The sequence below is a fragment of the Oenanthe melanoleuca genome, chromosome 3, assembly GCF_029582105.1.
Source record: "Oenanthe melanoleuca isolate GR-GAL-2019-014 chromosome 3, OMel1.0, whole genome shotgun sequence".
In the NCBI taxonomy this organism is placed as follows: domain Eukaryota; kingdom Metazoa; phylum Chordata; class Aves; order Passeriformes; family Muscicapidae; genus Oenanthe; species Oenanthe melanoleuca.
Window position 1 is genome coordinate 51459296 of NC_079336.1, and position 27304 is coordinate 51486599.

At 36.4% G+C, this 27304-nt stretch overlaps 1 protein-coding gene across 1 annotated transcript in view; it reads left to right on the forward strand.

Moving 5' to 3' along the window:
• Nucleotides 1–27304, forward strand: part of LAMA2 (laminin subunit alpha 2) — a 330175-nt gene that overhangs the window by 121795 nt on the left and 181076 nt on the right. The window contains exons 7-12 of the mRNA XM_056488060.1: nucleotides 1081–1198; nucleotides 2559–2737; nucleotides 4393–4492; nucleotides 12586–12746; nucleotides 16244–16384; nucleotides 17754–17927. Of these exons, the coding sequence (XP_056344035.1) occupies nucleotides 1081–1198; nucleotides 2559–2737; nucleotides 4393–4492; nucleotides 12586–12746; nucleotides 16244–16384; nucleotides 17754–17927 (873 nt within the window). The remainder of the gene's footprint in view (nucleotides 1–1080; nucleotides 1199–2558; nucleotides 2738–4392; nucleotides 4493–12585; nucleotides 12747–16243; nucleotides 16385–17753; nucleotides 17928–27304) is intronic.

Sequence of the window (27304 nt, forward strand, 5' to 3'; positions counted from 1 at the left end):
ATAAAAAATAGTGTAAGTGAAACAGCTCAAGCCAGAAGAGGTTTGGAGGTTTAGCTCTCCAGGGATATTCTTTAGACTGAGCCGTGCCAAAATAGGCTTATAAAATTATGACTGTTCTTGTTAGCAGAAAGAATCTTTCCCTTAGCATTACATGGAATAAACTTGCTGGAATTTCCTGCCATGATTTTCTGAAGCAGTCCTTGAGTTAGCCTTGTTTTGCAAGATTTATACTTTGTCCTGTGAGCCATAGAGTTTCTCTGGCTTGCTTGTTTGACCTTGTGTGGCCTAACAAGGACCACAGAGAATCCCCTTCACTAAATAACTATTGGGAAGGCAATTTTTACTTCTAATTTTTCCAAACTGCAAGGTTTTTTTACCTTTTTCAAGCTCCCTCTGTAGGGAGTTTGGGTGTTCCTTACAGTAATATTTTCATGCTGGAACTAAGGGGATCTTGTGAAGAACTGTGAAGTGACTGAAAGGCTGGACTTATGCTTATCTAATATTACTTTAAACACTCATGCTATCCCTCCCATAGAATTAGTTACATAATTGGAAGGGTACAAGATAAGTTGGCTTATCCAGTCAAAAATAATACCAAAGTATAAAAAGAAGGCAGTTTGTATTGGATCAGCTAACAGAATTTATTTCATTCTGCAGCAGCAGAATTGATGCATCCAAGGGAAGGGTGGATAATGGCTCACTCCTTGAGGAGTCAGATCAGTTTTCCTGTATCCAAGGGCCACCTGTACTTCAAATTATTTGTTTTATTGGGGAGCTTTCCCATCCTCCTTTCTTTATCCAGTTGGAATTAAACTCTCCTGCATTCTTAGATTCTCCTTAGATTATCTGGCCAATTATCTTCCTTTGCTTTGTGGCTGTTTTCTTCAAATAGAGCTATAGAAATTAAACACACTTGGTGAATGCAGGATACATAAATTAATAAAAATGAATAAACAAAGGAATTACAGAGTAGAGCCATTCTTAATGTTTTCATAATTTGAACTGGAATGCGTATTATGTACATGGACAGATTCTTCAAATCATCACATTGTGTAAATATTTGTTTTTCTTTCAAATTAGAAATCCGTCTGTCAGTGTGAGCACAACACATGCGGAGAGACATGTGATCAGTGTTGTCCTGGTTTCCATCAAAAGCCTTGGCATGCTGGCACTCTCCTGCATAAACATGAATGTGAACGTAAGTTGAAAGCAGTACAGAAGAGAAAATTTATTGCAACTGCTTCTGAAAACTGGAATTGGGTCCTATGTGATTTTGCAGTTAATTTGGTTTCTCCCCACATTGGTTTATGAATAACATTTGATGTGATGTTGTTCACTTAATTAGACTGACTCAAAAGACTTAGCAGAAAAATTGCATGTGGAGTTGTGGTTTTCTTGAACACAGAGTATTTTATTGTTACATGGTGATATTGGGGTAATGCTATATAAAACAAAATCATCTTGTATAGTTTTTTAAATCATGATGGTTTTGTTTTGATAAAATAACAGGGCTACATCCTGGTAAGTTAAAAAAAAATATATCTCTATAGGTTTTTCATTATATGAAAGTTTACTGCCGTGATTTCTGTATAAATGGCACGTTTTTATGTTATAATGTTCATCTTTACTGAAACAAAATATTTTTATATGATCAAAATGCAAGCTGAGTGTCTGATTTTTTTAAAGAGAAAATACAATCTATCTAGTTTTCCAACATGGAATGAAAACATACCTTGAAATATCAACTTCCCACAGGGTGGGAATTTAATTTTCAGATTTATTGTAGTAAGGATAGTTATAATTGAACTTTAACATCATACTTCCAAAGGTCACATACCACTTATATCTCTGAACATAATAAAATCTAATGCTCCATTACGCTAAGTGTTTATTCATTTTTAGGATTTCAGCCATAATTTTATCATGGGTGATTAAAAATAAATAAAAAGGAACAGATATGCCCATATTTAGAGTAGCCATTGTTTAGTTATGTCCCATAAACTTTGGCCACAGAGGTCTTTGTTTTTGTTGGTACTATGTCTGCACTGGGAATGCATTATGGAATGAAAGCAGAGTACATTTAATTTCAAGCTTAATTTTTAAGAGACACTTACACCCTGTTCAACTCTCAGTGAAATGTAGTACTGTCTTGGTGGAAACAGTTCCCTGGGATCTTGTTCAGATGTAAGGAGAATGCCTCACCACAATGTTGACAAGCTTTGAATTTCTCTTTATGATGAAATGAATTTTTTAATACCATGGGGAAATTGTATGGTATTATAACTACCCTTACTACAAAAATTTTATTTGAATTACTTGAATTTAGTCATGCCATTGTGCTGCTTTCCTTTCAACTCCTCATGAACCACGTGTAATGCAACCACCAAAAGGTTTCTCAGTTATCAATTTAAACAGGAAAAAAAAATCAAACAAACTAAAACAAAACAGGAACATCATAATTAGACTGTGTCTGTCAACTTCAGTACTTTTTAATACCTCAGTAACAGTGGGGCATCCCCAGGGGGAAAGTATTTCCTAACCCTTTCCTTCTCTTTTAGCGTGCAACTGCCACGGGAAGACTGAGGAGTGTTACTACGATCAGGATGTGGCAGACAGAAATCAGAGTTTGAACATCCACGGGGAGTACCTTGGGGGCGGAGTGTGTGTGAATTGCTCAGGCTACACCAGTGGCATAAACTGTGAGACGTGCCTGGACGGCTACTTCAGGCCAAAAGGGGTAAACGCCTGTCCCGCCTCCCCGCGCCGCAGAGCTCGGCGTTCAACCGCCCCTTCTGCAGGGCAACAACTCGCCTTGCTAAAAACACTTTGGGCTGCCATTTCGTGAAGGTTAACTTCCAAACCTGACAGTGCAGCAGTTGCTTTTCACTGCTGCAAATGTGTAACGTTAGCGCTTGGAGAAAAAGGAAAGTGAATTGTGTTGATTTGCAGGAATGCACTTGAGGTCAGGGCCTCCAGCTAGTATTTCAATTTAATTTAAAAGAGGATATGGTCCTGTAAACAGAACTTTTGCCTCAGTAATGAATTTCAAGTTTTGTTACCAAAGTTCAAAGAAATATTGCTATATTTGATATTGATGAAAGAGAGACCGTAATTTCTGTTTTTTAAATGCAGTGTAGAATTAATAACCACTAAAATTCCATAGTGTTTCATGAATGTCTTTAAATTTCAGTGCAGTGGAAATTGCTTTTTGTATTTCATCATGTAAGACTGTATTTTCATCTAAGTGGAAGCTGTCAAAAGATGAATCTTATATTAGGCTGTATTGTCAATATGGGTCATTCCTGTACTTTAGACAGCTACACTATTAGTGTGTGATTGAATTGCTTGTATTTCATCTGTATATTTTCAGTTGGGTAAATAATGGCCTTTAGTCTGATTGGTGTTCAATCCTCAAAGAGAAAACATCAGCAAATAGCAGTAATTATGTTTTCCCTGATAGACTAGATTTAGCCTTACAGCTTGAGAAAAGGAGTACTGAGAAACTATTTCTTCAGCAGCAGGGCACTTACTTGATTTTTCCTCTGTTTTAAGTTATTATCCAGCTAAAAGATTTGATATATATGTGTGTGTTTGTGTAGTTTGTCCTCAGTATGTGTATGTATTTAGTTCATGCAGAACTTGTAATTTGTATTCCTAGTGTGATATTAGACTAAGGTTTAAGTTTGGTTGAGGTAACCTCTCAAGAACAAAAGGAAATTGTTCCATGGTATAATAGTCACTTTTCTTCACTTACCTTTTTGCTCTCTTACTAACTAACATTAGTTAGTTTTTTATCATGTTCACCAGAACAAGTCATCTTGTCAATATTGCTTTACATAGTAAATGCTTAAAAATCTACTTCATTGCATTAATTGATTTTGATTATATAAGGTTCTGTTACAATTTCTACACCTGGTATTTTTTTTAGTTGAAGACATTTGCATCCAAGTCATTATGAATGTCTAAATAAAAATCCCAGATTAAACTTTAATAGAATCACAGAACCTGGAATAATTTATCTTGGAAAGTCCAACCCTTAACCTAATACCAGCAAGCCCACCACTGAACAATGTCCTTGAGTGCACATCTACACATCTTTTAAATGCCTCCAGGGATGGTGACTCCACTGCTTTTTGGGTCAGTCCATTCCAATGTTAGACAACCCTTTTTGTGAAGAAATTTTTCATAATATCCATTCTCTGGTTCAATTTGGGGCCTTTTCTTCTTGTCGTAGTCTGCATGGACTAAGTTTATCAGCTGTCTCTCAGTTTTGTTAAAATGTAAGCCACCTACACAGAAGTTGTTCTCTCCTACTTTTCATTTAAGATGTAAATAAAAATTCCCAATTATTGAAGGTAAGGTTTTTTCCTTCTAATATCTTTGTTTTTATAGGTATTGCCAGATAACCCAGATCCATGCCAGCCATGTTCCTGTGATCCAAATGGGTCTTTAAATGATACTTGTGTCAAGGATGAGAAACATACAGAAGGAGGTAAGATCCCTCAAATACAGGGATGTTAAAGATGAAGTTCACCAATAGTCAGAAAGATGCTGAATCACAATTTTGGTATCTTTAACAAAAAAAAAAAAATCCAAAAGGTTTGGTTTTGGTTTGTTGTAGTTCTTTTTTTAATTTTACTCATGCAAACAGTAATCCAGCTGCATTGTTTGGATTTTTTTTTTTTTTTTTTGAAACAACAGTGATATTATAATATAATTTCCTATCTTAGCATATTTCCATTTGAAATCTAAAAAATATTCTTGAAAAGTACTTATTTGCCTTCTGTGTTATTCATGTAGGATTAAGATGCTTACTATAGCCCTGTAAAAGCTATCTTCACATGGACAATTAACTGTTTGTTGGGCTTTGGAAACAATGAATTGCCATTTTTTTTTCATTGTAAAATATCTGAAAATACTGTAGGGAGATACCAAAACTCAAGGTCAGTTCTTAAGAGATTTATAAATTGGGATAATTAGAATCTATTGATGACATGTAGCAATCTTTTAAAACAGTGATCAATAGAACATAAAAGCAATATGGCAGAAAAACAAAGACAGGTCCCATAATCTACTGTAAGAAGCATGTACTGATTGCATCAGTTCAATAAAGTGATGCTGTTCAAGTGGTATCTCTGGAGGGCTGATCTTGGCCAGCTGAAACTGCCCACACAGCCTCTCTCTCACTGCCCTTCTCAGCAGGACAGGGGCAGAACAGAAGATGAGGTAACTCATGGGCCAAAGTAAAGACCAGAAAATCATTTGCCAATTATCATCCCGGGAAAACAGGCTTTACTTGGGAAAAGTTAAGTTATTGCCAATTTAAATAGTTACAGGTAGTGATAAGCAAAGACAAATATTAAAAATACACCTCTTCTACCACCTTTTTTTTTTTCCCAGACTCAATGTCACTTCTTCATTCCAGAATTCTCCTCTGCCTCCTCCCCCACTACCACAAGTGGTGCAGGGTGATGGCATAGCAGTGGTCAGAAGAAGTTCCTCCCCGACACTCCTTCCTCCTCACACTTTTCCCCAGCTGCACCCCAGTGGGGGTGCTTCCCATGGGCCTACATCCTTCATGAAAAACATTTTCTCTACCAGCAGTTTTCCATGGGATGTAGTTCCTTCAAGAAATATCCATCATTTCCTTCGTGGGCTGCAGTGTGGATATCTGCTCCAGCCTGGTTTCCTCCAGGAACTGCAGGGGTGGATCAGCTCTGGACTTGGAGCTTCTCCTTCCACACCTTCCCCTTCTCCATTCTCTGACCTGGCTGGCTGAGGGGCTTAGCTGTGTGCCCTGATGGGAGCTAGCTTTGTCTGGCACATCCTGTTCCTTACAGAAGCTGCCCTCGCAGCCCCCTCCCTGCTACCAGCACCTGGGCATGGATACCCAGTGCAGTGTATCATGTGATGTGATATGGAGACAGTAAGAGCAGAAGGGAGGATGAATCCCAAAGCTGGCAAAAATACATCAAGACTCTCTAATGCCTGTACCAAACCTGTGGGTGAAACTTAAACAGGTTACAGATGACAGACAATGCAACAAAGGATCCTCTCAGACTGTGATTTTGAGATGGGGACTGATTGACTAAAAAAAATGTGATGTCTCACTTGCATCTTATGCAGCTGCTTGGTCTCTCAGTCCTGTCACTGCTGCTGCAGTCTCTCTCTCTTCATACCTTCTTTTCTGGCCACAGGTGTGGGTCATCCTCCTGGGGCCTGGCAGCTGATCAGCACTTAACAGGCTGACAGCTCCTCTCTCATAAGAAGAGGAAAGAAAAAAAATAGAGACATTTTTCCATCTTGTTTGTCAGTAATGGTGTCCTTAGGAGGTCTCAAAATGTCTTATGCCTCTGAGCATTCAGCAGATCTATGCCATCTCATTCTAAATCTGCTTACACTTTTTGAATCTAACAAGGTGGTACTGTGCTTTGACACCTTGTTATGTCTCCTTCTGCCTTTTTAGTGATCTCATCTTTCTGGCAAATTCTTCTCTTGCCTCGTTTCTGAACATGTCTAGGAAGAGAATTAAGCTCCTCTTTGGAACATTACCATGTCTTTCTAGAGAATCAAGAAACAAGTCATGCTAACATATTGAAGATTATATCTTGGATTATTTTTTTTCTGATTTTCTACCTTTTAATTTTGTTGCAGGTAGCCAGTCCTGCTCATCTGGCCCCAGGCATTCAAAAAAGTTGTTGAATGCTCTAGTTTCTTCAGTACTGAGAATCAGAGTTCTTTTTTTCTCTTCACAAAATGAAAACCCTCATCGTTTTCTGTCTTGACTGTAACCAGCTTCTCATCTTCCTGAGACTTGACTCATGTTGCTGCAGCTGGTTGGAGGCCTGTTGCTTTTGAGCATGTTAGAGAATTCTTAATCTCTGTTGAATCTGCTAATTGCAACACATAATCTTTTTTTCCTTTATTCCTTTCTAAACTAATTGTTGCCTTCTGTTTCCAGGTTATTTATTGTAGAGGTTATTCTGTGTGTTTAAACTATTTATTGTCATATGTGACAAACACTATTGTTTAGATAACTGCCATCATGTATGGAATTTCCTACCCAAATCAGTCCATGCATTTTTTCTTGGGACCAGTTGTCTGTGTCTTGCCCAGGCTTGGAAGTCTAGAAGTAGACACTGCACTGTCTGGACAGTGGCCAGAGGACAATTTTGATATCTATCTTATTATTTGTCTGTTTTAAAACTACAACAACAATAATACTCCAGATCTACATATATCTGGACATCAAAACTATTCTGCCTACAATGGACTTGCTCTTTGTTCTTACTGTTTATTTGCCTTTTTTTTTTTTTTTTAACTTGTACTAAGTAAGGTTCCAACACATTAGGAAAACTGTTTACTTCTTGCTCGTTATGTTTACATTTATGTTTCATTTATGTTTCTTGAACAAGTCACATATTTGTTACTGTAATGTCTTATTCAACAAAAAAGACACAATAATGCCAGTTGAAAGGAAAAACCTTTCTAATATTTGTTTTAAGAAACGATTTCTGTGGTAACAGAAGTAGTAGTTTTAGAATCAAGAGTGAGTCTGGATATAATTTTTAGCATAAAACTATCCTGAAAGCAGATCACTTCTGCCCTTTTTTCCTTCTCACATTTGTATTCAGTACACTGCTAAAATTATTTTTACTGCGTACTGCTCACCCTGGGCAGCAATTGGGTTTGAAGCACTGGTGAGTGTTCATAAAGGAATGGGTGGAAAACATGATCTGTCTGAAGGAATCTATCTATTCAGCACTGAACCAGAATGAACACTCTGAATGGATTGAAAGACATCTTAGGAGTCACTGTATGAGGATACATTGTTTGCTTGGTATAGGATGGGAATATACTTTTTAAATGTGTGCTAAGTAAATGCTTTGAGAGAGTAAAAGACATTAAACTAAAATGGAAATATGATAGAAAGGAACATCACTGGGGATATAGAGTCATTGTGATGAGATCTGAAGTAAAATAAAGCTGGACTCTCTACATTCTCTGTTCTCGAGTACAGTAGGTAAGCAGCAATGAAAATGGAAAATTGTAGCAAATACCACAAAAAACTGGTGCATTGATGAAATGCATCAAGAGGATTTAAATGACTGCATCCTGTAGTCATAATCAGGTTTTGCTAGATAAGGGCATAGAGAAGCTGCTTTATAATATAGTATTCATTGTTTCAGGAAAGAAAGAAGTATTGTTGTATTTTATGTATGATTTCCATTTTTATACTGTGTCTCAGTCAATAGTCTAAAATCTAATATTATTATTGCTTGTGAAGTGTATTTTTGGTTTTGGATCTTCAAGAATGCTTTTTGAAAATTCTTTCATGGTAGTCCTATATCATATGTTGTGGAAAATATAAGAAAGAGGAACTTAGGATCAATCATAAAATAAACTGATGAAGATGCCTCTAGGTTTCGTAACTGAAAGGCAATAATTCTAAAACTGAACTTGTCCATCTGTGTTCAACTCATCCTAATAATTGCTAAACTTGACCCTAGCTGTATTGAAATTTTCCATACAGAAGTGAAGGTCCAACCATTTAGCACTATTCTGTGCAGTAATTAAGGTTTTCTCCATGAATTGGTACTTCTGTTTCAAGCTCTATTGGCTAGATTTTAACAAATAGCCATTTTACTTGGCTCTTAAGCACCTGCAAGAACTGGCAGAGTTTTGTGACTCAGTCTTCAGGGCATGCTATCTTTTTTTCCCCTATTGCCTCTTTATGTACAATATAATCCCAATGCCAGATGTTTATTTTGCTGAAAATGTCCTCAGACATTTTAGGATAACTGAGATCCAGACATTCAATCTTTATTCAGGCTTTGTACTACTTTCCTCAGCAAGTAGTCTCACTGACTTCCATGAAATTATTTTTGAAATTTATGTGCTGTTGAACAGGAGTGAAAATGACAAGAGGCCATTCCTAGGATTGCAAGTTTTTTAAGGGTCTGGTTCATGCTTTTGCATTCACTTATTTTTGTGCAGTTTTGAAAGACTTCTAGGCTATGAAAAACTGACTGGTAAAACTCATATTTCAAGATGACTCATCCTCTAGGGTGCATTTTCAAAGCTTCTGTATGCTGAAAGACAGGACAGAAACTGATAACATGCAGGGAGAAAACAGGGAAAAATAGCTTCATCAAATAAAGCCCCATTCAAAAAAGACCTATGAAGTCACGTAAGACCAAAAGCAAAAGATGTCCTTCTTCTGTAATATCAGTTAATTACAAGCAAAACAAAAGACAGACCTGAAACATCTGCCCTAAATTGAACCATAGTTAGACTATTGACATAATGTACATTACACATGCACTACAGCAGCCTCATCACTGGGGGCACAGAGGAATTTACACTCTGTGTAACACAGGGAGAGCTGAGATCTCACAAGGGCTGTAAATGAAAGAAGGTGTGGAGCCAAAGTGAGTATGGAGACTAGCTGTATGAAGGTATGACAGGTAGCAGCCTTCTGCCCTCCTCTGTCTCATGTGGAGTGTGAGGTCTCTTGGTAAGTGGTGTGCTGAGGTTATCCATACCTGGGTGTGCTGTATAGGAATGGAGCGAGCTGGGCTGGTGACAGGATAGAGTTTTCAATAACTGCATAGAAAGGAAGAGCAAGAGAAGTGATGGTTCTTGTTGGGGAACTAAAATAAAATGGGCAGAGTGTGCAATGGAGGAGAGACTATAGATTTAAGTGAATATTTGGAAGCTCCATTCTTGAATTGACGTAATTGAATTTGAGCTTGCCGAGACTTGTTTTGTGAGATATGAGCTCCTGAAGCTTTCAGATAAGGTGAGCTCCCTTGTAACAGTAGACTTGCCTATGTCTTTTACTGCTGAACCCTGGAGTATAGCTGGCTATTTTCATCTGGAAGGAACAAAAGTTTCTCTGTTCCAAATTGTCCAGTTAGGATGCATTGACCCAGATTACAAAAGCTTGTGTCCTGCTGTGATGTGGTGCCTTGATGGTAGCTGTTTGAGAGGAGAATAACTCAGAAATTTGAGAATCAGCTGAGCCAAAGGCATCAAAATCCATGGAGCACATCACTTTTAGGTAGTAAGTAACAGAAATTTCATGCACTGAAATTCTGTATATAATTAGGACAGATCAAGAGGGTAACAGTTGATATGATGTGCTACAGGAGATCAAAGAGGCTTCAAGGTTAGAGTAGGCAGATTGAATTTCACCTCTGTATAGATTAACAGATAATATAATTTAAAACTCCTGTAGGTGGTGGCTGCTTCTTGAAATAGCTAGTTAGAGAAGCCATAAAAAGGATAAGCACCTCTGGATTTATGCATGAGGGACTGTTTTAAACTCTCTTCCTGAAGGGCAGTCAAATGCAACATTCTTGTAGGAATGAGAAAGCCTCCCTGAAAAACAACTTAATCAAAACAAGGAAATCTATAAAAGGAAAATAAAAATGAGCAATCCAAGACTGCTAATGGCAAGCTTAAGGTTTATAGACTGCATATTAGACATTCAGAGAAGATGCATTTCTCTGGTTCAAAATTATTCAAGCAATGCAATTAAGCTAACAACAAAAAAAGAGATACATCTTTTTAAACAACCAAAAGAAACTCACTGAAAATAAGTTTTTTCTAAGTGAGAATAGTAGAAAATAATATAAATTGTGACAGATTCCAGGAAGTCATACTCTTAATAATAAATACACATATTTTAAGGAATAATAAAATACTTTGCTAAGAAGTTGCTAAGAGGTACTTTTTTAGGTAATTCAGAATCAAACAGGGTGCTAGAGATTCAAATAAAGTAGGAGTTAAATATGGTTTAGGCGTAATCAAGCTATAAATGCAAATCTCAAGAAAGAAAGGGACTCAGCAGAAAAGCTATATTAATTCTTTTTACCAGTGAGTAGAATAGCTCAGGGAGTTTCCCACTTGGGAGTCTTCATTCATCATGGGGCCAAGTCAGAAGAACTGCCTCAAACAAGTGTCAGGTTTAAAGCAAGCTGATAAATGCAGAATCAGAATTTGTCAGGCATGTAGCATATTTATCCATGGCTTCAGGATGAGTTGAGTAGTTGAAAATCGAGCTGCTTGAGGCATTAAATGTAGCTTGTAATATTTTTTAAAACAGACATTAATGTTAAATAGACACTGTTTATCCAAAAGAAAGACAGGGTGTTCCAGGAAACTAGAATCAGAAAGTCTGGTTTCTATTTCCCAGAAATCACTAGAACTACAATAAAGGATTTATACCATTTCTGAAATGTGGCAAAAATGGGCAAAACTCAAGACTAGGGGATTCATGTAGAGGACAGTCTGCCTTATAAATCTTTTTGAAGCATTAAATGAATATGTGAACAAAGACTCATTTGATTAATATTGTATTTTGATTTTCAAAAGGTTTTGACAAGATCTTTTACCAAAATCCACAAAAGAAAGTGTAATAGGATAGGGAGAAAAGTTTCTTTCATGGCTTAGTACTTGGTTAAAAGAATAAATGGACCATTTCACTGTGATGATCAATATGAACTGTTGAAAATATTCATATTTAACCTGGAGAAGGGATGAGTAGGCAGGTGACAAAGTTAGCAAGTACAAAATCTTTCAGCATAGAAAAATGAAAGAACTGCAAAATGTTCAGAAGGATCTCAAGATAGTGAGTGGCTGGGTAGTAAAATAAATTATGAGTTTTTGTAGCAATTACAGGAAAAGTAGAACACTGAGAAAAGTAGTTCTACTTGTACAGTGATTACAGTGATTTCTGAATTAGGCACTACCAGTTTTGAAGCAGCTCTTGGACTGTGCCTCAGGTCGTCAACTTAGTTCTGTGTCAGCAGTAGTAAAAAAACATCAACAGGGCCTTAGGAAATACTACTGTTTTTTAACAAAACAACTAAAAAATAATCAGAAAAACTAGTCAAACCAATCTACACTATGCACTCCCTCTTCAAATAATTTATTAGAACTGAAAGCAGTGCAGAGAACGACAGTAGAGGTTTTCAGTCATACCAAGCAGTTTGTATGTAAAGATATTGAGTAGGCTTAGGAGTTTATCGCATATGAATTAAAAATGTCAGGTAGGATATGATAGATGTATATTGAAATCACAGATGGCATGGATAAGGTGAATGGCTACTTGCCCTTTTCTGTGATATGACTATTAGGTGGCAATAAACAGAGATTTAACACACATCAGTGTGTTCTTTCACATTATGCAAGACTAAATGTGAAATCCCCTGCTAGGGAGCCTTGTGGATGCTGAAAGTAAAAGCAAGGTGAAAAGCCTTTAGATGAGTTAATGGAATAAAAGGCTTTCAAGGACTATTATTTGCAAGGAAGTAGGGATATGTTTAGATTTTCAAGATTTCTAATATGCAGATTTCTGGAAACTCAGAATTCAAATCGCTGTATACTTGCCCTATTCTTACATTTTTCATTCTGGCCTCTCTCAGATGACTCTGAGTTTATAGATGGTGGTATGAGCAACAGTAAACACCCCCTTATGTTAAACCTACCAAAGATGTTGCTTTGAGCACTCTAAGGCACATATCTGACAATAATAATGACAAATGGAATATATCTCATGTTTTCTCCCTCTTCCCGTAGATTTGTTGCCTGGTTTCTGTCACTGCAAGACTGGCTATGCAGGAGAAAGCTGCAATCGTTGTGCCTTGGGTTATACAGGATATCCTGAGTGCCTGCCCTGCAACTGCTCTCTTGAGGGCAGTGAAAATGATGACCCCTGCATAGATCCCTGCATCTGCAAGGTATGGATGTTGAATTACTCTGAGCCATAGAAAGATATTAATGATGCTGAAAGATTGCATTAATTAATGCTCTTTTATTATGCCAGAGTATTCCAGTGTTCTACCTAGCTGTGTTAGTAATCTTTGTTAGCCACTTCTCAGAACACTTGTTCTTGGTCCCACAAAATTGTACATGGTCTTACATCATCTCTGAACTTACTGCAATCAACATCAAGTGCCTAGAAATCAGTAATGAAGGGATACTTACAAAGCCTGTGAATCATTTACTTCAAACTCCATCCTCATCAACTGAGAAACTATATGTTTACAGCACTGAGGATTCTAAAACTGTAAATGTGATTTCAAAAAGAGAAAATGAAGTCAACTGATGATCTATTAAAACCAGAAAGTTGCCTTTTACGAGTAGTCATTAGGGATATATGACATTCTTTCTTGCCTTGGGATGATTGTTTAGAAATCTCTAACATGTTTAAAAAACCAAAATCTATCCTTTTTGTATGATGAATTTCTTGATTTCTGGGAAGAAAATTTAAGATAGTTTTTCTCTGTGTGCCATTGGATATCTCCCTCAAACTATATCTTGGTATTTTATTGAAATGAAAAACATTTAAAGCGCATGGATCCACTTATAAAATACCTAGCTATCAGAAAGGCTTTCTAAATGGTTGTGCTTCGTAAATCACAGTCTAGTATGTGACCATGAATATGCCCAAAGACAGCTCACTGTACTGGGGATCAATTTTTCTGTACTGTACTTGTGGGAATCCCCTTCCAAATTCTACTTAACAAAATTGGTCACAAATGAGAATTTATAAGTACTTACATGACATTCTTAAATATGGAATATACAAAAAATGCTTCGATCTCATGCTGCAGACACACACAAAGCTCTGGTTTGACAGCTGAGTAGCTCTGAAATCTACTCAGAGAATTAACCTTATCCTCCCTTTATGTAACAGCCACATGCTCTCTGTCAGAAATAAAATCATCCTTATCACATTTCTAATTACTTAAGCATCAAGTCAAGAAGATCATAAGAGGGTGATTTTGCTATGTACTGGCTTGGAATGGAGCTTTGATGAAGATATATTATGCTAAATACCAGCTAAATACTGCTGAATGGTTCTTATGATGTTACTCATGTAAAGCCAAACTGACCTGTTAGTACATGCAGACCCAAATGAACAAATAAGGTACAAAAATAATTGTTCCTATCCCAGAGAGTTCTCATTATATGCAATTTTCCCTCAGTGTTCCTCTTTTGTCTTCCCTTTTTAAGTGGTTGTGGGAGAAAAATGATACCTTTTGTAGATAGCTGAGATACGGATACATACACATTTAATTTCACTAGCAATCTTCAAATTCAAATCAAAGCAGAATACGGGCAAAGGGACACTGAAATCATCAGATTAGTTATGCTCCATATGAAGAATAAAGTGGGATGTCTGGTTAATAGCATGTCTTAGGAAAATGCTTCCCTTCTTTTAATCACATCTTTCAATTACCCATGATGAGCTGTAAATTTGCTAAAGATAGTTTTCTTGTAAAGGAAGTCACTGAAAAGCAGTCCTAACTCTAAGCAGCAAAATGCAAAAAAGTGGGTATTGAATTTTTATCTTTACCACATTAACTAGAGTAAATTAAAATACTGGAAGGAGGGGGGCAACTATAAATGCCTTTTTCATTAATTATTGCACCTTTATGAAGGTGTGTGGTCAAAGTATCATCTTTGGGTAGCTTAATACTGGACTGAAAAGTATTGAGAAATGCACAGGGTTGCAAGAACATTGTTTTATTTGCTGAAGGGTAGGTTAGATCTCCTTTCCAACTCTGAATTTTATTTATTTATTATTCACTGAATTTGCTGCCTAGACAATGGCGTTCTACAGGTTTTGCTCACAGTGATGTTTGTGACTGCAGAGTGGGCAACTTTGCATTTAAATATGTTTGGTTTGCAGCTCCCTTTTTATTTTCCTCTTCCCACTCTGCACACACTGAGCACATCAACACTGTGTGAAACTTTTAGGACCAGTGATCATAATTGTGGTTTTTTAAATACTGGGTGAGGGTCTCTGTGCTCTGGTTACACGTGAAGCATGAGTAACCGGTTGGTTTTGACATACCCATGGCAGTAATATGCATTGATTAATCCCAGGATTTCTTGTGAAAGTGTAAAAATGCCAGTCTTGAGATGATTGAGATGTTGAAGTTGAATGTAATTGACTTATAACCTTGAGTTTTATTAAAGATATTTGTGGGTTTTGGGATTTTGTGTTTAATAGTCTGTATGAAATTATTGAAGAGTAGCATAGAGACAGAGCATAGATACTTTGCTACACACCTTGTTGCTGTATAATTAGTGGTGAAGACATTATTACATTTTCATTGTATCTCCACAGATCGTTGCCCCTTCCTGTACATCATCTCTATTTTCTCTTAATTCATGTGTACTATCCTTTCTCCCCATACCTCTACCTTCTTTGCCCTGTTTTTGCCAGGTTTGCTACATCTTAACCAGGAGGCTATCAAGTGGCTTTCAGTGAATTTACTTCAGAGCTGTGTATTTTGAGCTATCCTAGACAGTGTGGGCAGGGTTTTTATAATGTGTTCGTTCTCTGCTGATGTAGAGCCAACAGTTCAGTCCTGTGTGCATTCCACAGAGCTCTGTCTCCAGGGTTTAAGAGACTGTGCATAATACCTCTGGAAGGGGAAGAATTTTCTGAGCTCTTTAGGGGAAAATACTGAATTACTAAGCCAGCAATACATCCTGAGCCTCCTGCCACACACTCCATGTAGAAAACCTAGCTTTAATTTTGCCTATAGGGCAAATTGATTTATAGTGTAAAATAGTAGCATTTAATGCACAACATAAGCTTTCTATGAAAAATATAAGTACAAAGTACTAAGTTTAGAATAGCTCATGTATATTTAGTGCCTATCTTCCTGCAGGGGAAGAGTTTCCAAACCTGGCTGCATGGCTGGCAAACACATGTAATTATGGGAAGAAGAGTGCAGCCCATTTAGCACTTGTATTTATCCTGAATTCAGCTATTAATGACAGATGTCTGAAAAACTGCTACTCTGAGAGATTAGTACGACTACTGGCATGTACCTGTAGTTTGCATCAGCTGGATGTGCATGGATTTTGTCAGCCCTACCTACATACTAGAGTTGTTGGGGTCATAACATTGTGCCATTCTTCCTTCCCCTCTGAGACTCTCAAGTGTAAAGGATATAAATTAGATTATTACCTGAAATTAAGCATGTCCATTCATGGAGATGAAAAATGACAATTCTTTCAATGTCTGAATTCCATGTCGTATTATGTACATGCAGCCACATAGAACCTTTTACAGTGTAAACGATTTGCTACTAACATTCACAAATAAGAATGTCTTTCCTATAAATGTCTTTAGAGTCTTCCTGAAAAAAAAAAGCCAGTGGTCTCTAATTCTTATCTATGGCAACTGAAGTAATACTGTAATGTGCCTTTCCAGGAACATGTTGAAGGAGAAAACTGTGACCGTTGCAAACCAGGTTTCTTCAATCTTCAGCAAAATAATCCCGAAGGCTGTGAGGAATGTTTCTGCTCTGGGAAAACAAACATCTGCAGACACTCTCCCTTTACCTACAGAACTGTAAGAAAAATTATACCATACCAGTACATGTCATTGCTTTGTATTTTTTGTATTGTCACTAACCATTGTTACTAGGGTTTTTCTTATTAGAAAATCATGCATGTTCCTTAATTTTCATTTATCCAGAAGCAAATGCTTGTAAGCTTTGTCTCTCTTCTTTGTGAGAAAGTTCTGAAATAGAGCAATTAGAACAGTAAAAAGCACAAAATAAGCTATAATAATAAAAAATAAAGCCGTATGCATAAGCACAGTCCTGGAATGTGCATACATAACCACTCCTGAGTTAAATGCACCATATCCATAGGGCAACCTCTTTTACAGGTAATTATTAAATTTCTAGACCTAAAGTAATTAAGAATTTGGAAACAGTAAATGTACAGTACACTGGATAAGTAAGAAAAAGGAATGCCTAGCAGGGGGCATTTTGAATGCATTTCTTTTGTATGCTGCATTCCTAGGAAAGAGTGTTAGAGGGAGATGAACCTACTGTTCTTATTTATACTGTAAAAAATGTCTTGAGCCTGCAAATAGACTCTAAACTGTAAATTAGTTCTCAAAGCTCAGACACTGATGCCACTGAAACGGATGTTTGCTACATATTCATGCCTATAGATTGAGTTGGGGGAAATGTGTTCCAGGTCTACTAGATCTTGATTTTGGCCATATTGTTATGCTGGAAGTCTGCAAGTAGCATCATATATGTCTGATGTTCTCATTTACATGCCAGCAACTGGGAAATTTTCCATTCCATGGCTGAGCTCATTTATTGTTCTGCTTGTATCTGGGCTCCAGAAGCCATCTTTGTATGAACAGTGTGCTCTTCTCTGATAATTCATTTCTAGTTATGGGATTTCAGAAATTCAAGTTCTGGTGCTTTCCAGCACCAAAAAGGTATAAAAGTTTAAAAAGTATATTTGGCCTTGTAAGTTGTAAGGTTTTAGAGTGGAAAAATATTATAAATTATGCTGCCTACAGCAATCAGAAAATATATATGCATTTGTCAGCTCATCTTCTGTACAATCTGTGACTGATATTATTTACTGAAAACTTGCAAAATATTTTAAAATATTCTTGCACGTATGTTTGAATGATGGAATTTTTTCTTGTTCTGGACCATGAAGCACAGAATGCAAATACTTGCAATTATTTCAAACTGAAAAGTGATAATTCCCAGTCATATACAATAATAAATGTTTGCTGTTATTACATTGTATTTTCCTTGGTTCCTACACTGCTGTAAAACCGAATCCATTTTCTTAAAAAATGTAAGAATGAGAGGCTGTGACTGCTGAAATGATCAATGTCCTGATTCTTATTGTAATGTGGGTTCTATTTATCTATTTATTTATTTATTTTCTTATCATTTTAGATAGAAGACATGAATGGTTGGTATCTGACTGACTTGCCAGGTCTCATCAGAGTTATACCCATGCAAAACAGATTTGATGGGCATCAGCAGCTCAGCATCAGCAACGTGGCTGTGCAGAAAGTACTGCCACAGATTTACTACTGGAGCGCACCCAGCTCTTATTTGGGCAACAAAGTAAGTGTAGGTGGGACTTGGCTAAACACTAATTTGATTTATTGAGAAAAAAAGCTGTGGCTTTGAAGGGGGGTGGCACTGAGGGGGGATAAAATTGGTTAGCCATTTGACCGGCAAAAAATTGTAAGCAGAAAGGAATCACCTGTGTGGAGTATCCTTGTAGGCAAAAAGTTAGGTCGATAAAATTCACTAAGTATCTTTAATCTTGAGCCCTCTTTGGTCTCCTGCTGTCAGGTGTTACAGAAGTCCAACTGGTTCACAGCATTGGTTTTTGAATGCACTAGCTGGTGGGTGATTCAGCTTGCCTTGCTGTCTTCCCACCTTGTCCTCTGCTTTGAAAACCAGTTCCCTCATCTGCTTTTCAGAGATGCAGGTTGTGTATCAGATGTTGTGGGGGTGTATTCCATAACTTTAATGTTTGTCAGGAAACTTTTGTGTGGGGAGCTCTGTGCACTGGAACTCAGAAAATGCTGTTGTGAGCTTTGTGACAGTTCTAATGCATGTATTTAAGTCTGCATGTATCTAAGCATGCATTTACACACATATTCACACCCCACAGGTTAATACCAAATCCAAAATACTTTCATGAAAAATCTCATTTTTTTCCAGAGAATAGAATTGAAGACTGAATGAGTCTTAAATGTGAAGAAAGCTTAACAGCTTTCCATTTCCTGTAACTCTGATTATGCTAAAACTTATCAGAAATGCTAACACTGATGTATTTGAACACGTTTTCCTCTGTAGTCTCTTCAGGCTACTCAACCTCTTATTTATTTATTTATTTCTTCCTGTTGGCTGAAAATCAGCATGACAGAAGGTAAGTGAGCACATTGAAACTAAATAGCATCATTCCAGAGAATTGGGCATCTTGTTCATGGCTATAAATTGTTAAAGAGAGTCAGGCTCACTTAGCTGGGCAAGGGGGAGTTTCTTCTATAATATTGCATGTCTGGTGAACTTACCCTGAAATGTGAACTGATACTTTTCCTTACAGAATTCCATCTTGCTTCTAGTCAGTGAGCGAAATAATGTAGGCATGTGAACACATTATTTGAATGTGGAAGATATTTTTTTGGTGTAATTTGGAGGTCCTTTGTGGTTACTGTCAGATATTGCTGTATGAATGAAGCAATTTGCCTTAATAACTGAACCATATAAATTTTTGATACTACAATAACACTGAAAGCACTCAAATTACCACAGTACATCTTAACTGTCATGTTGCATCATGTAAACTATAGTTGTAATGACATGCCTAGGCCAGATGATTTATGCTGTGGAAAGGGAAATGGAAATAGAATATTGAGAGTCCTTATTTGTAAACTCAATAAAACATTTCTCTAAATAGTTGAAACTGAATAAAACCAAATAGCTGAATCTAGATAAAAGCATCCTTTCTTGAGAATACCTGCTAGCTATAGAATAATTGGTATGTCAAAGCATGCAAATTCTTAAGAAATTTTGTCTTAAGAAAAAAAGAAAAAAATTTAGGAAATCTTTTATTTTTTATTTGTAATTTATAAATCTTCTGTCACAGAAAGCTGCCTCTCCTTTATAGTGCTAAAATTATTGCTCTTAAGTAATAAGTAATTCCCCAAAATAAAATTGAATAAAGAGAGGTAGTAACCGTCCTGCATTTCCTAATTTTCAAATATAGCTCAAAAACCTTATATAAAATATTTCTTTTAATATGAAGTTGGCATGTCCTTTGTGTGCCTCCACAATGTTGACATATGTGTGCTATCTTTTTTTATATCCATCTCAAACTGCCTCTTTTGGAGGGAAAAAACATTATAAATAGGTTGCCCCTGTGCAACCTTCATCTTTTTCATCTAAGTCTGGGTGACACTAGGCTGTGTGATACTGGCCTTTGACTGTCTCAAAAGAGACATTCTAAGTAACAAGAGGCTGTAGATGGTGCAGGATTCTTGTTTATGTCAGAGTGGGACAAAAACATGAGCAAATTGCTTTAACATTACCATCTCCTTTTAGTTTTCTAAATATATGTGCTGCTACCAGAACTTAAACTTTCTTGTATAAATTCAGGTAATTTTTTAAAAACTCATATAATATGCATTTGAACTGAAAAATTGAAAGATGCTTTTGATGCAGAATACATTTGGGAGCAATCTGGAGGAATTTAATTTCTGGAAATAAAATACTTAGTGGATAATTTGAGAGAACAGATTTAAAACAGCTAGTATTAAGGTTTTAGTAGGTATCATAAAGCAGTTTATAATCTTGCCTGCCTACCTTCTCATAGCCTGCTGAGCTAAGGATTGCAGCAATCATGAGGACTTATGCTGTCTTAGACCTCTAATATCTGAAAAATTGCATTTTTCTAGAAACTCTAATTACATTTTAGGTACTTGAAAACCCCATTTTCTTTTAGTTAGCAGTTTCTTAAATTGTTTTGAAAACAAATCTGTAAGTTTCTTTTAAACCTGTGTCCATGTTAAAATATTTTATGAATTTCTCTGAAAGTATTATGTGTTGTAGTATGATAATATTTGATCAGAGCACTGAAAGTAAAGTATAAAATAAATTAAAAATCAGATACCCAACTCAACAGGATAATGTGAAATGCTTGTTTCTTTAAAGTCGGTGCAGAAGGGTTAGGATTGTGTGGTATTTTGGAAATCTAGCATTACCTATATGCTCTGCTTCTTTGATGCCTCATGAAAAAGCAATTTGATAATTTCTATGATGCATAGAAGCTTCTTGAAATTAGACAAAAGTAAACATGCTAATCAACACATCTAAACATTTTAAACTCCTCCCCACCACTCCATGGCACAAACATGAGAGGTGGCTGAGGCCACTTGAAATTCCAGGCAGAAACTTCTGGCTTTGGGTACATGCTTTCTTTTTTTTCTGCAGCTACAAGTTTTATCTTCCTTTCTCTGCCAAGGGCCAGCTTTAATGTAAAGGTGGAGATTTACCTTGCCTTTTTCAGATGATTGGAGCCTTTGGTCAGTAGTTGCAGGTTAATTCAGTCCTTAGGTGGAGCTCATCTTAGAATTCAAATCTATGGACATTGTTAGGTCTCAACACACAGCACGTCATGCATCCTCTCCCACTCTTCCATCTGGGTTTTGAGCAGACACTAATGCTGCCATTACTGAAACTGCAAACAATGTGATGGAAAGCCTAAACCACTTTTTCTCCAAACCACTGTATGCATACTGACACACTTGGATCGAGACATTTCTTGAATCCAACCCTGTTTTACAGGAATAATTTAAATTAGTTGTACAGCATGATCCCATTCATTTTAAGCAAGGTTAAGCTGATCCTTCATGAAGTCAGAGCATGTTGAAAATTAAAACAAAAGATGTTTGAATGTTTTTGTTATCTCTTGGAAAAGTTCTTGGACATCATGTTTGTCAGCTCTGTAGACCTAAAGCAGCCATAATGATAGATACTGTTCTTTCTTGGACTTCTACTTAAAATCAAGAAAGCAGCTGAAAGTTTTATGTGAGTCTGTTTATACAGAACAGAAAGGGGACTTTTTGACCCTGTCCCTTCATTTATTTTCATATTATTTTATCATTATCTATTTGCTAATAACCTATTTGCTGACTTCACTAAGTCACTGGTTCTTTGAGTCTGGAAATGAAGGCACTGCAATAAGCCTGTAGTCAATTAATAAAAATTTAAAAAATTTGTCAGCCTTTTAAAAGTACTTCACTTGTGGAAAATGAGATTGGGATAGAATGAGCAGTTTGTTTTCTGGTATATTATCTCTTGCAGGGTGCCTCAAATACCTCACAGGATTAAAAATTGAATTATAAAATAATCATAAACTAGGTCCTCATGGTTTTTTATGTTTATTTCCTTACATTTGTTTTCATTTCTTAGGCAATTCTGGTACAAAAGGCTGAATAATGCAAGCAAATTGCAGTCTAGGACTCCCAGGGGGGAAGGGATGGAGTTGAGACCCAAAACATAAAGAAGCGTAAATAATACAATAATCGGCTGGAAATGAAATGTCGGGATCAATTGTCCTGAATTATGAATGCATCTAAGCTCAGAAAGCTTCATCGAGTATTGTCATGGTTTCAGATCTCAAGATTTTCTTGTTCATAGGACATGATGCAGTTAAACAGACCCACAACTCCTTTGCTTTTAGTGCCTACCTCAAAAAGGAAAGCAATCTAATACCGTATAAATACCCTTATAAATATCTAATACCCTATAAATATATGAAATACAAGTTAAATTGTAGTTGGAAACTACTATTTTTACCATCAGTTGGTTTTGAAATTATTTAGCCTAATGAAAGTAATTTAGACAACAGAATTCCAACACTCAGCTGTGTCAAATTCAGCCAACAGACTGATTTTTTAAAGCATGTGTCTGTATTACTTTTATTGTCAGGAAAGCAAAGTATGTTTATGTGGTTTATGTGGGCTGGTGTGATCTCCATTTGTGTGCCTTTGTAAGAAAACCCTCTCTTTCAGCTGGTTGTGTGGACAGTTTAGGCCATCAGTAGAAGATTTTGTCCAAATTTAAGCAAGTTACCCTTTAGTAACCTAATGGTAGTGCTGAAGTATCTATGGTAAGGCCAGTACTTAGTGATGATTTTGCCTTTTTTATACCCTCTGCACACAAAAGTGTTAGCACCAGATTTGAATGTGTAGCAAAGCACATCTCCAAGCTTGCAACAGTAAATTGGGAACAGAGTAGGGAATGGGATCCTCATACTCAAGTGTAAGGCATAACATAACAAAACCAATTTTGTATTACAATTTTGTATTTGTACATTTAATGATTCTTAATATATTATAAGTATGAGTAGGATTAAATAGTTGGGTTATATGCATTCTATCCATAGCTATAAAAGGAACAGTAATAGGCATCAGCAGTACATAGTATGTACGAAATGTCCTTCAACACCTCTGAAGTTATTCACAGTTGCTGCAAATTTCAGATTTTTTAAAATAGTCAGGAGCCAACTCATGGCAGAAAATTAAAACTATGCAGTTAAACCTAAATAAAAAAAAAAAAATTGGGAAGACAGGTACTTCAGTATCTTTTGTTTTTTATATTAGGATGCATTCTTCTAAGAAAAAGATGGCTTAGTTTATTGATGTTTTTCTTTTAATAACAAGTAACATTAAACTGATCTAAATAATGCTGGTTTTTTTGAATCACTATCTAAACTGGCCTGACTGAAAACAAGTCACCATGGTGATCAGACTCAGTCAACAGCATGAAATTGTCGACAATTTATACCAAATGTGCCGTTTATTTTATTAGCACTTATTTTAATATAACTTCTAAAAACTGAGATAACAGACAGAGTCAGATATGAAGAAGATGAGACAAACAAAGCAGACATCCAAGGGAAGAGCAAAACATTTTAAGGATTTGAACCACATCTGACTGATGCACTCTTTAAGTTTACTTAATTTGTACATGATTTGTTTTAGATTCTTTATTTTTCTTGAAATTCTTTCAGCTTGGCACCATGAAATGGACAGGAGTAGGTCTCTGCGTTCTTTCACAGTTGTGGCTTGCCAAATTTGGCGTGATCCCCAGTAAAAAGTGCAACAATATTAGTACTGTCCTACTTGGGGCTCAGCTACCCATGACTGTAAAGAACCACCAAGAGATAAGTAAATTTTGCACACTTTGTTCCTCGTTAATGCTTTTAATGGTGCTTGGGTAGCCTGTTGGGACGGTTCAAGTACAGCCATTATTGTGATTACAAGGAAACTAAGGATGCCCAGTAGACTGTTACAGTCCCTTTGCATCCTGGAAATGGTTGAAACAGGGCTCAGACTCTGCTTAGCTGAGCCCACTGACTGCAATATTTCATGTATCCCATGTTGCATTTAATTTCTTAGTGCTAAAATCATCTTACACCACCCTAGATAAAAGTGGAAATTCACTGTTGGTGAAATTATTTCATAAATCTCAAGTGTCCTTTGTGTTACCTGCTTACCCGAGTCTGCCTTGAAGGCAAGGGTTTCAATCAATAGAGGCAGTTGAAAAATGGAGAAACAAGCAGAAAATAAAGCAGTTTCACAAAAGGAGGGAAGTGAATGCTAGAGAGAGAGCACTGAGAGGTGATAGGAAATAATGAAGAAGGAAGTAAATTGGGGGAATATGCTTGCCAGATTGCAAAGTCTTACTCTTTGATTTCCTTGATCTGAAATATTAAAATAATGAAGGATCTGAAAAAGCAGAAGGAAGAGAAAAAAGGGCTTTGACTTGGGAAGAATTTATATATCTGGTGGTTTGTCCTGAGGGCTAATCACCATGTAAAGCTACGTGGTTATGATGATTCCCAAGGCAGAGATAGCTAAATTGAATAGTGGTTACTTAACGACTGCAAAGGAAAACTGAAATTTATGAAAGCGAGGATACATAGTGGTTTTGTTCTTCTTGTATTTCATTCCTCTTACATACATTCCTCTGCATGCTAAATACTTCATCAGCAAATAAGTGTTTGCTTTGAAAACTATATTTAGAGTTCCTTGCTCATCACAGGGTACCTGTAAGTAAAGTGTTTAATCAAGTTTTACTCACTTAGATTAATCAGAGAGAATTTATAGTCCAAACATCTAGTTCATATTGGGTTACACAGGAGTGTGATGAAGGAATTAATGCCCATCACCAAAAGGGTATACTTGAGAACTACTGAAAAGTCATTCTCAAAATACTGAGAGCCATAAAGACGTAGTTTTATGTTTAGTTTCCATATTTCACTTTATGAATAATAAACTGCAATTTCTGTTTGATTTACCAGTCTCCCCCTCCAAATTTACTTCAAATTTAAATAATTTACAAAATCTTGAAATATAATGTAATTGAAATCCTTGAGTTTATATAACTCATTAGTAACACTGCACGATGCCACTGAGCTTTAGTTTTGTAATTTTGTGGTGTTCAGTTTTGATTTCCACATCAAAAAGGCAGTGTGCAGCAGGGCAGAAACACTGAGAATTTCTGATGGTGCACAAGGGAAACAGCCTTTAGCACAAACCATTTGTTGTATTTTCAATCTGTGCTATATTGTTTTTGAAGTTTGATATGCTCAGTATCATCTGACAATCTCAAAATTGTCCTTACATGCAGCTTCTCTACAAGATGGATAACTGCTCTTGTTTCCATTTTACATATAGGAATTAGCCTTGCTATTCTACATCTGTCCTTAGAAACTAAGTTTTGGTGCCTAAACTTGATTGACACACTACCTTGTGTCATTAAGAAGTTTTAAAACCAAACAGGTGTAGCACAGGTACCCAAATCCAAGTTAATCACCCGTGTACACATGCAATTAGGAGCTCTGTGTGTGTGGATTTATGGGGCTCATATTTTATTGTATGGGTGTTATGGGAATTTTTAGTCTGTTCATAGATCTGGGAAACGTAATCTAAGTAACTTGGTTAATAAGCATTTTACATCATTGTCATTAACAAAAAGGTTGTGCGTTTGTAAAACAAAATATTGGCAGGAGTTGCTGATTTTTAAACACAAAGCAGCGTTACTAACAAGAGTACAGAAGATGTAAAGGTCGTGTTAATGGTTGAAAATTATACAAATTCAATTAAGACTTCATTAGTGAAAGGAAACCCAAACTGGTATTTGAAGTGTACATAAAGTAATGCTTTTAAAATTTATTTTGTGTTAGTTTATGGGAAGCAGTTTATCACTATGGGTGTGATAAACAGCCAAGGAATTGTATAGTGAAATGGTAACCAGAACTGACAAGTAAGTAGCACAAGAGTGACCAGAAGTTTGAATTACTTGCTTAGTTTAACCTGTGTTTTCATAGCACCATCATTCTAAGCATATTAATACTGAGTATTATGCTTTTATGTAATACCTGAACAGAGTATGAAGTATTTAAATCCTGTAGATCCTGTGTCTCATGTACACTATTCCATGTCTCATCTACCCTGACTGCTCTGAATGAACTCATACTTCTTTGTTAAATGTCTAGAAGGCAAAATGAGATCCATTACTTAACATTCCTAGTAAGTTTGCATACTGTAAAATGATGTTTAGTAGAATAGAGAGAGACCCTAGCTTAATACAATAGATCTGCTTAGAAAGTGGGAATTCTAATATTCAGTAAGTTTTTAGAAGTATAGGTTACCATAACTATAAAATGAATTTGTATTTGTTTTCTTGTACCCAAGCTGCAAGAGGGTTAAGACCTCAATATTTGGTATATGGAAGGGATAATCAGGTGCTAGAACCCTAATCTGAACTGCAATGAATTATTAAACAAGTGGTTTGTTGGATGATGGAATATTACCTGCAAAGCACTGCTCATCTCCTAGAGGCACATCCAGTGCTAACTGAATTGAGCCAATTAGGCTGACTGTCTCTTCAGTGTGTTGTGACCTATCAATGGTAATAGCTTATTGTGATGATAAATGAACCCATCTCTCAGACTGAAGCCTGAGTACACACTTCAGCAGTTTCCCTGAATCATAGGGCCATTACCTATCAGCTTCAGATTGACAGGAGTGGCAGCAGCGAGAGCAGATGGCATGCATGAGTAGAGACAGATTATTGTTTTACCCAAATGAATGGATTTGGACTTATTTTTGGTGAAGTTGTTTTGAGGTTTTCTTGAGGTTTTTTAATGGGCCTGCCTTAGCATTCCATATTTTGCTAGAATGTTTCTGACAATACATGCAGTACCTGTCTCATGAGGTGGCTGGATGAATTTGATTCGTGTCTACATACCTTTTCAGTTTCACAGACACTCTGTGTTGTGATACTAGTTAATCCTTTTTTTTTTCTTTTTCTGATTGCAGTGTGATGTATGTTTGGCCCTCTTAGCTCTATCACTGTGTTTTCTAGAGCTAACTTCCTCAGAAAAATGGGCAAGATAAAAGAACTGTAGCATTATCAATATTTTTCATTATTTTATTACAAGTTTTTGAAGCTGTAAGTATTAAACATCATTAAATACTTGACACTTCTGGATCAATTCCTTGGCTAGTTTAATTCTTTTTAGAGACAGGAAAATTTTTCACAGTGAAGGCAGTCATTTTAACAACTTTCTGTGTCAGTTTTCCTATAGGCTTTTTTTATTATGTTGAGGATTTCAAGTATGTTTTATTAATTAAAAATAACAGTGCCAGAGATACATTCCTTCGGTTTAACATCCTAAAAGATGATTTTGGTTATGATTCAGTTTTTAAAATGAAGTTGCAGAAGAGAAAAGGTTTTATATATTCCTGAGCCAGTTATCTGTTATTCTCAGTTATCTCTAAGATAGCTCCAGTGTGCTCTGAAGGTGGGTCCTGGAGTGAACAGTGCTTTAAAGGAAAGACTTTAGGCTGTGCAATTAGCCAGTACAGCAATCCTCTCCGTAACCATCAATGTCTCATACCAGAAGGTTTGCTGAC